At 33.8% G+C, this 13,129-nt stretch overlaps 2 protein-coding genes across 2 annotated transcripts in view; both read right to left on the reverse strand.

Moving 5' to 3' along the window:
- The window catches only part of LOC110110469 (NADH dehydrogenase [ubiquinone] flavoprotein 2, mitochondrial), a 28,495-nt gene extending 24,685 nt beyond the window's left edge, over positions 1-3,810 (reverse strand). The window contains exons 1-3 of the mRNA XM_020841958.2: positions 3,649-3,810; positions 3,520-3,573; positions 3,364-3,429 (exon numbers count right to left, since the gene is read on the reverse strand). Of these exons, the coding sequence (XP_020697617.1) occupies positions 3,364-3,429; positions 3,520-3,573; positions 3,649-3,723 (195 nt within the window). The 5' untranslated portion in view covers positions 3,724-3,810. The remainder of the gene's footprint in view (positions 1-3,363; positions 3,430-3,519; positions 3,574-3,648) is intronic.
- A 5,326-nt stretch (positions 3,811-9,136) lies between these two features.
- Positions 9,137-13,129, reverse strand: part of LOC114581104 (ureidoglycolate hydrolase) — a 48,411-nt gene continuing 44,418 nt past the window's right edge. Inside the window, 2 exon segments of the mRNA XM_028700441.1 lie at positions 9,137-9,558; positions 10,381-10,421. Of these exon segments, the coding sequence (XP_028556274.1) occupies positions 9,461-9,558; positions 10,381-10,421 (139 nt within the window). The 3' untranslated portion in view covers positions 9,137-9,460.

The following is a 13,129-nucleotide window of genomic DNA, read 5'->3' on the forward strand; positions in this document are numbered from 1 at the left end:
AATGATACATTCTTTTTGAAAGTATGAGGATATGGTTTAGTTAAAGTAATCTTTGGCGTTGTCGTAATTAAATTTTCTTATATTTACCCCGAATCGGTTCTAAATCATGGTGTGAAAATTGGAAAGAATAGTGGTAACATCAAATTTATTTTTTTGGAGAAAAATCCAAGAGACTCGAGTGGAGTCATCAAAAAGGATAAAAACCATCGAGCCCCAAAGGTATCACGGATTTTTTTGGGTCCCCATATATTACTATGAATAAGATAGAAGGGTATATTACATCTCTCATTTTTGTTTGAAAAAGAAACTCTTTTGTGTTTGACTAACTCCCAGGTTTCACAATAAAAATATTCATTTCTCAATTTATAAAAAAATTTTGGATAAATATATTTTAAGACATCAAAAGATGGATATCTAAAATGATGAAGCTAAGTAATGGATTTTTTATCAACTAGGGATAACATAGATTAGCAATTATTGATGCTTTTAGATTTGTTCAGCTCTTTCAGGCAGTACAGTCCTTTCTCCTTAGAAACTCTAATCTTTTTCCTTGATATCTAATCTTGAAAATAAACAACAGGTAGGGTTAAATAATACTTGACAACTATGGTCGCTGGTAAGTTTTTGTATGGAGATTAGGTTCGTGAAAAATTGAGGTACATTGATCATATTTTTAGAGAAAGGGAGGGAAATAAGGTTATGTCTCTTTGGCCTGCTATTGTAGTAAGAGAACCATTAGCAAAGATGATTTTTGTATCACTTGGGCAAGGAGTATAATTGAGAAAGTGGGTAGTGGAGTGTGTCATATGATCGATGGCTCCTGAGTCAATAATCCATAAACTTTCAAATGATTTCTAGAGGCACTTAATCCAATGGATATAGGAAACTTAACTGAAAGTGCAAAAGAAGAGGATGCAGGTAGTTTTTTAAGCTATATCAGTGCTTTAGCCTATCAATATCTTCTTTATTGAGCTCTCCAAAGCTGGACTGCACTTTTGGGATGTGCTGACTTGTTGTAGTGTTAGCTTATGATGTAGTCTTCGGTCCACTTATTTGGTTCCATTCTTTACTGGGAGGCTTTCTGTGTATCTTCCAGCATTTTTCTTTCTTTGTCTTGCATCAAAAGGAGCCTTCAATTTTTTAGGATTCCTTACCTTTTTCCTTCTATGGTGCTTCTCTGGTTGTCACAATTATTGAACATTCAACAACCTTTGGCTCTAGCATGACACCTCATCGACTTTCTTCAGCACGAAATAAGAGAAATGGTCTCATTTAATGAAGTTGTCTCCTCTTTGCCAAAGTTTGGACTCTCACATGATCAAATTATGTATTTAGTCCTGCAAGAAAATCATATAATCTATCTTTTTCAATAAAGTTTTTCAGGATAGCAGCATCCTCTGAATACTTAGTCTCTATGCATCTGTAGTGATCAAGTTCTTGCCATAAGTTTTGAAGGAGAGTGACATATTATGTCACAATCTTGTTTCCTTGTTTTGTGCTTCCCATCTTCACCTTAATTTCAAAGATTTGGGCAACATCCCGAACTTTTGACAAGGTTAGTCTAACGGCATCCCATATTCCTTTTGTAGTGGATAGGAACATTAACGTATCACTAATTTATGGAGTCATGGAATTCCACAACCATGACATAATCATGGAGTTTGCTTCATCCCATGCCCAAAAATTAGGATCTCTTTCTTTTGACTCCCCTCCAAGGAGGAAATGTATTTTTCCTCTTCCTTTCAAGCAGATCTTCACAAATTGACAACACTTTTGACAGTTCTTCTCATTTAAGCGATAGGACGGTTGCATACCATGGAGATCACCTCGTCCTTAATGCATCATAGAATCCTCAATTTGGTCCATACTCTGAGAAGATTAATTTCAGACATTGTGGTTTCGAATGATAGCAATGAAAACTATCTGCAAGATGAAGGTCGATGCTTGTTAAAATAGCTCCGGTTCAATCAAGACGCACGAGCAAGTTTACACCTCGGGTCGAGTCTTTTAGATATCGTGTTTGGATGATTCCTTTATATAAATTGTTGACTCGAGTCTTCCAGCTGATACGCACTAGATAACGCTTGATTCCTCCATATGACACGCGAAAGACCTCTTCTTCCTCGATTGGTACTTCCATTCGAGCGTACATAGGTGGATGTCCGCTCTATTTCTTTTATTCTCTCATATGAGCGCCCTACAAAAGGCCTCTTCTTCCTCAATTGATCCTTCTGGTTGAGCATACGTATGTGGATGTTTGCTCGATTTCTTTTATGCTCTCATACAAGAACCCTCCAAAAGACCTCTTGTGCGCTTTGATTTGGATGTCGCTAAAGTTTCGGATGTCGGATTACATCCAGACGCACGATTTGATCTCCTCCTCTGTCCGAGCCCTGCGTGTGAGTTTTCTCATGATTTTGATCTCATCCGTCTGCAAAAGCTTCATTTTTTGCTCGGGCACCGAGGGCGCTCACACTAAATAGGTGATACGGCAATGAAGGCCGCTTTCTTCTTTCTGCTTCTTCCGAGTATCCCCTCACGATTATCTAGCAACGGCAATGAAGTCCAAACCTTGCTCTGATAGAATGTCGAATTCATAGATTCAAAAGGGGAAACTTGTTCGTTATTGCACAAATCTATCACTACTTACAGATCTATACATGATATTAAATAAAGAAACAAATAAAGTCATTATTACCCTAATACAATCCTCCTAAATCAACCATCTAACTATAGAAAGAAATTAACGTGTCTCATGATTGGCTTGATTTATGCATGCCTCCCATGGATACCCGTGGAAATCATCGGCTGGGATTTCACAAAAAATTTTCGTGAAGGATGACAAAAAAAATTAAGTTATAGGCAACACATAAGATGATCTGAATTATACATTCACAAAATGAATCTAACATCAATAAAAGATAACATCAACTGAATTATTATATATTTGACATGGTGAATAAAAATGTAGCCAACTATAAGCTTATTTGCACACAACTTCCACTAACAATATTATAAATTAAAAAAAAAAAACTGCCACTAACAACAAATAGCTTCGTTTTACCAACAAGATTCCATCACAGGATGATGGAATTCATCACAGGATGCTAAAAATTCCATTTCAGACAAGAACACTAAGGCTATTCTGATGATTTAAAGAAAAGCCCAAACCAACGATTATACAACTCCATTTCATCAAGAAAGATAAGGTTTGTATAGCTCCATATATTTCCCCAACAGAAAAATTCACCGCAGAACATGAACGTGCAAAAAGGAAAAGAAAAGAAAAAAGTTCCTGATTCAGAAATCAATCCAAAATATAGAAGTGAAAAAACAAAATGTGAATTCATATGCAAATTATACCCTCTCCATATTGGATGCGCTGAACTCCCATAGAGCGTTAGGGTTGTTGTCGGGGGAATCAATGTGCTATTGGAGAAGTCCAAAGGGAAAATTTTAGGAAATCCAACAACAAAAAAAGGAATAGATTGGGATTTTCAAAATATTGGTTTAACTTACATAATTTAAAGCAGTAGAGTAGGATCTGGAGGTTCCAGCGCCTCCGGCTGAGACCTGAAAAAGAGAGAAAATATGGTACTAAGTAATGATAAGGAAAACTTTCAACGGGTAGAGTAGAGATAACCGCACTGCAGGAGATTGACGGAGGATTTGACGAATGCCATGAAAGCGTTTGGTCACGAGGCGAGCCGCCGGCGAGAACATCGTCGGGACGAGGTAGAGAGAGAATCGGAGTCCCAGTCTCCCAGAAAGTAGAACCGGAGTTAAGGGGCTGCTTCGTTACAAGCAGTACCCTATATATTTTGTAAATTTAAATTTTAAAAGGGCTAAATCATATTTTACTTGGCATAATAATTTTAAAGCTGATTAAATTATAATAAATTATTTAGTTGTTCATTTTAGAATTTAGACTTTAACTAATTATAAATTTATAAAAAAAAACGTACAGTAGACTTTATGAAAAAAAAAATCATTTTTACATGTTTTCTTTTTTCTTTTATTAATTTTAAAGTGTTACATAAATGAGTATGCTCAAGTGGATTAGTGGCTTTACCCTTAGAGATAGGATATGAAATTAGCATATACATGAGAAGGTTGAAGTAGCTCCAGTGGAAGATAAGATTAGAGATAGTCAACTTAAATAGTTTGGTCATATAAAACAGCAGCCTTATGATGACCTAATTAGGAAAGTAGAGGTATTAGTTTGACTTATGTTAAGAAAGGTAGAGGTGGGCCTAAAAAGATTTGGTTATAAAATATTATAAAAGATATTTTTTATTAAATTTAGACGGGAATTTGACTTTTAACAAAACACAATGGAGAAAAAATATTCCTGTAGCCGACCCCACGTAGTGGGACAATGGCATGAGGTTGTTGCTGCTATTGTATATTTTCGCATAATTACATTTAAAAAAGTTCCTTTAATTAAATTTTTGACTAAAAATAAAATGATTATAAAATGGCACAAGATGAGGAACATGAGATTAAGGCCATCTCCAACCAAACGTGAAACAAGCATTTGTCATTCGCCACAAGCTCCAACCTAATACAAGAGTCAGCGTCATTTTTGTGAGGTGAACAACAGCCCTTTTTTTTTAATAAGAAAATTAGATTAATATATTTATTTCAAAATATAGGTTCTTCATTGTTAAGACGAAATCCAGCTTCAAACTCGCATTCCAAATTAATTTGTAGAGTTCCAGTAGAAGACAAGATTAGAGAGAGTCGCCTTTGATGGTTTGGTCATATAAAATGGCGGCCTTTCGATGACCCGGTTAGGAGAGTAGAGGTATTAGATTTGACTTATGTTAACAAAGGCAGGGGTAGACCTAAAAAGACTTGGTTAGAAAATATTAGGAATGACCTTTCTTTATTAGGCTTAAACGATAATTTGACTTTTAATAGAACACAATGGAGAAAAAGGATTTTTGTAGCCGACCCCACGTAGTGGGATAAAGGCTTGATGATGATGTTGTTGTTGTTGTTACATGTTTTCTTTTTTCTTTCATTAATTTTAAAGTGTTACAGAGATAAGTATGCTCGAGTGGATGAGTGGCTTTATCTTTAGAGACAATATATGAAATTAGCATATACATGAAAGATTGGAGTAGCTCCAATGAAAGATAAGATTAGAGATAGTCGCCTTAAATAGTTTGGTCACATAAAACAACAGTCTTATGATGACCTGATTAGGAAAGTAGAGGTATTAGTTTGACTTATGTTAAGAAAGATAGAGGTGGGCCTAAAAAGATTTTGTTAGAAAATATTAGAAAAGATCTTTCTTTATTAAATTTAGACTGGAATTTGACTTTTAATAAAACACAATGGAGAAAAAATATTCTTGTAGCCGACCCCACATAGTGGGACAATGGCATGAGGTTGTTGCTACTGTTGTATATTTTCGCATAATTACATTTAAAAAAGTTCCCTTAATTAAAAATTTGACTAAAAATAAAATGATTATAAAATGGCACAAGTTGAGGAACATGAGATTAAGGCCATCTCCAACCAAACGTGAAACAACCATTTGTCGTCCACCATAAGCTCCAACCTAATACAAGAGTCAGCGTCATTTTTGCGAGGTGAACAACAGCCTTTTTTGTTAAATCGGAAAAATAGATTAATATATTTATTTCAAAATATAGGTTCTTCATTGTTAAGACGAAATCCAGCTTCAAACTCGCATTCCAAATTAATTTGTAGAGTTAGATTTATTTTTGTTAAACAAATTATAAATATGTCTAATTCAAAAAAATTAATAAATACAAAGTTATGATTATAAATAAATATAAAAAAAAAACATATGAAAGAATATACTCATAATACTATTTTTCGTGTAATGAAATAGAGTTTGATTAGAAATGAGTTACAGTATTTTAGAGTGTTACAATATTTTTGATGAAAAATGAGTTTTTCAGTTGAAAATGCCCTAAACAAGATATAAAAGTTATTGACTTTAAAAATAATTTGATAAATGTTAGCTTAAATTATGATTGAAATTTAGAAGATGAAAAATACTGGATAAGGATATTCATATCTGATATATCATAAAAAAAAATATCTTGATCTGACACGAAATTCGAGGCAAAAATCAAGTAGGAAACTTCAAAAATTAAATATGGGATCATTTGAACTCCGATTTCAGCAAACTTATAGTCGAACTGATTGTCTTCGAAATACGAACCCAACGACACCAAAGTAAACTCAATCCAAGCGCAAAATGATTCAAATCAAATGCCCGAATCACATTCGAGAGGTTCAAACCACAACTTGGATTACCAAATGGTTTCAAAACATAACATGCTTATAGTCGAATCGAGTGGCTCGACGAAACAAATCCAACGAGCCCAAGATCGCTGAATTCTGATATCATTAAGACCTTCAAATGTCTGATGAACGATCCACGATCAAGGGATTCAATATCAACCGTCCATCCAAACCACTCCACAATTGCCCTTGATCCTCCCCCTATTTATGAGTCATGCCACGCTCAGAAAACTATAAGTAGCCCCTCATTTCTCTTAAGAAAAAACACAAGCAAGAAGAGAGGAGAAGGGAAGAAGAGGAGGAAATAAGCTCCTCCTCTACCACCGTCGAAGTTCCGCCATACTTTTAACAGACGTCAGAGTTCCGCCCAACTTTCGAGTAATGCTGGAGTTTTGTCCGACTTCCAAGTGACGCCGAAACTCCGCCCGATCTCCAAGTGACTCTGTAGTTTTGCGTGAATATCATCTAACGCCAGAGTTCTCCCCACCCGCCAACTGACTTCGAACTTCTATCCAACACCGGACCTTTACTAATCGTCATATTTCTACCCTACGCAGGAATTCTGGTCGTTGTCGGACTTTCACCGGACATCTATCCGATGCTGGATTTCTATCCATAATTGTATTTCTATCTGACGCGGTCCTTCTGACCTCCGTTGTTAGACAACAGTCCTTCCTACCTTTGTCTCCCGCCGACTACAGTTCTTTTCAACCTGTGTCGTCCGTCGACTACAGTCCTTTTAACTTATGTCGTCCACCAACTACAATCCTTCCGACTTGCATCACCCACCGATTATAATTCTTTTGACCTACGTTGCCCGCTAACTACGGTCCTTCTAACTTACATCGCCCACCAACTACAGTTCTTCCGACCAAACAAACACATCAACAATGATTCTTTGTATTCATACCATATAATATACTTTATAAGATGTACATCAAGCCAAGACTTTCCCCTAAAGAAGGGTCTCATTTGTAATCGATTGCAAATAATAGTGAATTCATTCAAACTGATCTAGGCTCTATGGTTTTTCCCCCTTTTCAGGGATTTTTCACATAAAAATCTTGGTGTCTCATAAATGCTACACCCTCTCTCCTATTTGTGTGCGTGACAGATCTTCGTACAATGTTAAGACGTTAAATTCTATATTTTTCTACCGCCGCGAAGACTCCAGGACGCAACAATAACAAATTTTGATCTTAATTAAAGCATAATTATGTCAAATACTGATCTTAATAATAAACAACAAAATTTTTTTAATTTTGTACTCAATTATCATAACGAAACAGTTTATAACTAAATCTTCGAGCCAACCAAACAATTGATTTACTATCTCAAGTTTAATACTAAGATAACATAAATACTTAATGATCTTAATTAAACTTCAATTTAATATTTAATTACCTTTATGTACAGTTACTAATAATAATAATTATTAAATATTATTCTAAATAAACAGTTTGTTTTCAAGCATGAAGAAATAGTGACAGCTTTTGTTTTCAATCATGAGTTCTAGACGAAATCCAGCTTCAAACTCGCATTCCAAATTAATTTGTAGAGTTAGATTTATTTTTGTTAAACAAATTATAAATATGTCTAATTCAAAAAATTAATAAATACAAAGTTATGATTAAAAATAAATATAAAAAATATATGAAAGAATAAACTAAGAATACTAATTTTTTGTGTTATGAAATAGAATTTAATTGAAAATGAGTTACAGTATTTTAGAGTGTTACTATATTTTTGAGTGAAAAATGAGATTTTCAGTTGAAAATGACCTAAACAACAGTATAAAAATTGACTTTAAAAATAATTTGATAAATGTTAGCTTAAATTATGATTGAAATTTAGAAAATGAAAAATAATGGAAAAGGATATTCATATCAAAATTTGATCTTAATTAAAGCATAATTATGTCAAATACTGATATTAATAATAAACAACTAAATTTTTTAATTTTGTACTCAATTATCGTAAGGAAACAGTTTATAACTAAGGCTTCGTTTGGGACGGCTTTTTTACTGCTTTCAAAAACGAAATTTTAGTACAAAGTTTTTTATTTTTGTATTAAAACTCCATTTTAGAAAGCAGTAAAAAAGCCGTCCCAAACAAAGCCTAAATCTTCGAGCCAACCAAACAAATGATTTACTAACTCAAGTTTAACACTAAGATAACACAAATACTTATTGATCTTAACTTCAATTTAATATTTAATTACTTTATGTACAGTTACTAATAATCATTATTATAAACTATGATTCTAAGTAAACAGTTTGTATTCAAGCATGAAGAGATGGTGACAGCTTTTGTTTTCGAGTATGAGTTCTATAAAATTATGTAACAATATTCTGATATAAAAATCAAATTTTTTATACTAAAAAAATGTTTTAAAACGCAATAAAAAAATTATCCCAAATGAAACCTCGGCCTTTCAATATTAAGATATGGTAATCCTATTTACTAATAATGGAGAAATACAGTAACTTCAAATGCCTTTACAAAAGAAACAATTGCAAACAACAATTCAATTTCATAAGAAAATTATATCACTTAACAGTGTTGACAATTTGAAATTAAAATAGGTTACAATGAAAAATATAAGTGATTTGATAAAGGGGAAATCTTCCCTCTTTGGTGAAATTATTATGTGCGATCATCAGACGCCGTCCGGATGCAAATCAAGACGCACTCCATCACTTTTTAGTTGTGTACTGTTGTATACAGGATTACGTAGCGCATCCTAATTCACCTCCGAGCCGTCCGGTGACTGCACAGAATAATTTCTCATGAGGTAGAGTGGATCTATGATGTTGCCAAATTATCTTACATATAAAGATTACTTATTTTATTATTATAATACATCATGGAGGATATTATTAAGCAGATTCAAGTAGCACTCTAATTCTGGATAAGGTAGTTCCAGAACTCAAATAAATTACATTGTACAGTATTCTTAGTCTTAGAACCCCAGTTCAAGAAGAACAAGAAGAAGAAATTATCCTGCAGCTCTTTAATAGTTTATTCCATTATTTACAGCTTTGGGATTACCTCCAACCAATTTTTTGTTTTTTTTTATTGGAATTATTAAAACAGAAAAATATAAATTAACTTGTATGAGCAAATATTATTTTCTGAAGTGAAACTTGCCTTAAGAAATTGTTCACAGTGCAAGTCATTCAGCAGATAGTTTTGCCAGGGTGAGAGCTAACACTTTTACGCCATTAGCAATGTCCTGAGCAGAGGCAAACTCTTCGGGTTTATGGCTATAACCTGCACAGCCAAGCAAAGATGATCAGAAAAACTTTAACATTATGTCTGTAGAAAAATATGAGCAAATTTTAGAACAGGTAATCAAATCATTTTAATATATGGCATTTCTCAAATTTAATTCATTACCTGTACAATATTGATCTCTCAAATAATCTATTGGATATAAATTAACAGAAAATGGGATGCAAATTGAATCCCAATTAATCTTTAATCCAAATTTAATCTCCAAGAGATTATTTCGGATCAATTTTGCTTAGTCGAAGGATTATATTGGAGATATGTGATACTCTGAAATAAAATTGATCATATACGAATGATTGGAAGGTTATTTTGAACCCTTTTCTAAAAGAAATAGTCAAGATCTATGGGAATCTAAGAGCCTATTAAGTTTAAAAATATTAAAAAGGAAAGCAAATGTATTTTACTTCAAAGTTTTGCATTAGGTATTTTGTTTCTATGTACTTAAAAGGTAATTAAATTTGCTAGTAAATCTGAACATATGGAAAATTTCATTTAGCTAATAATAAAAATTTTTGTGGCAGTTGACAATGCCCTACTCGCCCTTTCGCCAATCTAATAAACTAAAAAAGAAGTAAAAGACAAAAACTACTCAATTTCTCATCATCTAAACAAACTGATGAAAAATAATTTCAATCATTTTTTTTTATCATTATCAAGCTTCCTTTTCCTATCGTTCAATTCCTTCAAAATAAACAGAAATATAATCATCTTTTATCAAAGTGCTAAAGTAATTTATTTTCCTTGTAATAATCTGCTAATGATATATGCAAACAAAAAATTGGGTGTATAAGTGTAGCAAACCTTTATAGCATGGAATGAATATCATGCCCATAGGTGATATCCTGCAGATATTCCCAGGCTGTTAGAGCTTTTAGGACAAATTAAGACAAGCGGCAAATTAGAATTTAATAGATACAGAACCTTCTGCCAATGAATGTAAATCCTAGCAGGCGATAAGGATACATGCAATGCCTCAACACTTATAACAAAAAAAAAAAAAAATAAAAAAAAAAAAAAAAAAAAAAGCGAATACATACATTATGTAAAGCACCAAACCTCCCCACAATGTGTTTTGAATAATTAGGAGATCCTATGAAATGCTAAAAAAAATTATATAAAGGACACGCATCTTAGATTGACATGCACTGATGAGCATGCAAACAAAAAAAAAACAAAGGAATGCGCTAATGCACCTTTGAACTTTGAAATAGTCTAAAATTTGTGCAAGGAGTTCCAATAGACCCCTGACTAACCTAGACGTTCATAATGCACCGCTAAGATGGTAAAATTATCAAAATAACACTTCAAGGCCTAAATGATTAAAAAGCCTCTAGGATCTTAACTCAAAACATTAAATATTGACTTGATTAATCAAACAGATATGTCAAGGACCCAAGTTCAAGCTTGTGGGCTCCGAAAATTCGGCCGTAACGAGAGAGCAGAGCGAGAGATGGAGAGCGAGAATGAGAGAGCCAGAGCGGGAGAGGGAAGGAAGAGTCGAATAAGGCCGAAGGCTTGTCTCGTTTTGGCATTAAGGAGATCGTGGGAGATACGACCCCGGCGTGCCAGCGACGTGGGAGGATCGTGCGAATAGGTACGATTTTTTTTTTTATATATATTTCCTCTGTTTTGTTTTGATTAACAGAGGTCAACAAAGCTAATCTAGGGTCGATTTTAATATCTGAGATGTATAAACTACCACGAGGCTTTCCTCACCCATGAGATTGTAAGTCACACTTTTGGGCTATCCAATTTCTTGAGCCTTCCAATAGGGTCAATTCTAATATCTGAGATGTATGACCTACCACCAGGCTTTCCTCACTGACGGGGTTGTAAGTGACACTATTGGGCTATCCAATTTCTTGAGCCTTCCAATAGAAGTAAGCCTATCCCAATTAATTTAGGTCAGCACAAAGCCAACAAACTCATTAAATCAAACTATAAGTATTCCAATAAATTTAAACCCCATCGAAGTAAATTCAAGCCTGGACTAAGCCAACACATCCGTTAAATAAAATATTAGGTTCATAGAGCCCAACTCAATTTAAACTCAAGACTCTAATACTTACAACCCCACTATTAAAACTATGCAAACCCAAAATCATATGTTTTTTAAACAGGCTTCTTCAAGTAAAACTGAAAATTCAGGAATAATTAATGCATATGTTATGCCTTTGAGCTCTTGTAGGGTCTACACATCCACCCCCCAACCATTCCCCATTCAATTATAGTCAAATTTAACTAAAAATATGAGGCTAAGGAACCTCCTTTGTCTAAAGTATTCTCTCATGAGCATTAACTAACTATGGAAGCTTGCGAATATAAAAAAATTTTGACCTCAAATATAAATAAGCCATAATCTAATCTTTAGAGAAAATTTAGTTAAAACAAACAAAATTTACTTCAAGAAAAATTTATGAGTCTGAGAAGCTCGTAGATACAGAAGACGGCTTCCATTTCTTCCATCGATTACTCCTAAGTCACTCTTGCAATGTGATTTTTCACCTATGGCTGCTCTAGCTCCTAATGCTTCTCCCACTATGAAATCTCCTTATGCTCCTTGTTGATTTATCAAGGCTATTAGAGGGGATGAGGTTTCTAGTCCTCTAACTAACTCCTCTCATCTCCCCACATTTTCAGGCAAGAGCCTATAACATCTCATCACAAGCTATCATCCTCCTTTCAAGATAAATCAACTCTTATTTTGTCTCACAATGAGATCTCGAAATTGGCATCATCTTTCTCTTTCACCCTATTTGGCAAATTTTCATGGGGTCATCCTAATATGGAGATTATTCATAGATTCATAACTGATTTGCATTTGGTTGGAGGTTATATTGTTGGACATATAGATTCTTGTCATATTTTTATTAAGTTGTCCTAAAAATCAAATTACTTGAGGCTCTTCTCTTGGAGGTCAAATTATGTGGATGGGTTCCTACCATGTATGCCAAAGTGGTCATCTCATTTTGACTATTCCAATGAATCTTCTCTAACTACAATGTGGGTCATTTTTCTATGTCTTTGGATTCACTACTTTAACCAATCCATTTTGTTCTCTCTTGACTCAATTTTTTGGTAAACTGCTTCAAGTGTTTCAAGCTACCAATGGTTAAGGTACAAATCGAAATGGATGCTACTTCTCCTTTGGAGAAAGAAATTTGAATTAGTTCTTGAACTTGTAGCTAGTGATAGAAGATTGAGTTTAAAAGCATTCCTCTTATTCTTCTTCTTATAAATTTTATGGTCACAACATTTCAAAATGCTTAAGGGAAAAAACATAGCTACAAAAATCTCCCAATAATAGTGGCAATGTTGAACATTCATGATAAAAATCTTTCTTGAAATGCAATGGCGATAGTTTGTTTCCTTCTACTATGATTTATCTATAAATGTTTTTTATCAACTTTAGATCCTTCATTGAAATAAGTGCCCTCCCATACTGCTAGCCCAATGGTTAAGAATGGCCCCACACCTGCTCACAAGATTAATGATCTATGTGCACCTTGAGTTTTAGCTCATAATGATCATCCCGTTGTTGGGAATACAA

This window comes from Dendrobium catenatum, unplaced genomic scaffold (assembly GCF_001605985.2).
Source record: "Dendrobium catenatum unplaced genomic scaffold, ASM160598v2 fragScaff_scaffold_1520, whole genome shotgun sequence".
Classification (NCBI taxonomy): domain Eukaryota; kingdom Viridiplantae; phylum Streptophyta; class Magnoliopsida; order Asparagales; family Orchidaceae; genus Dendrobium; species Dendrobium catenatum.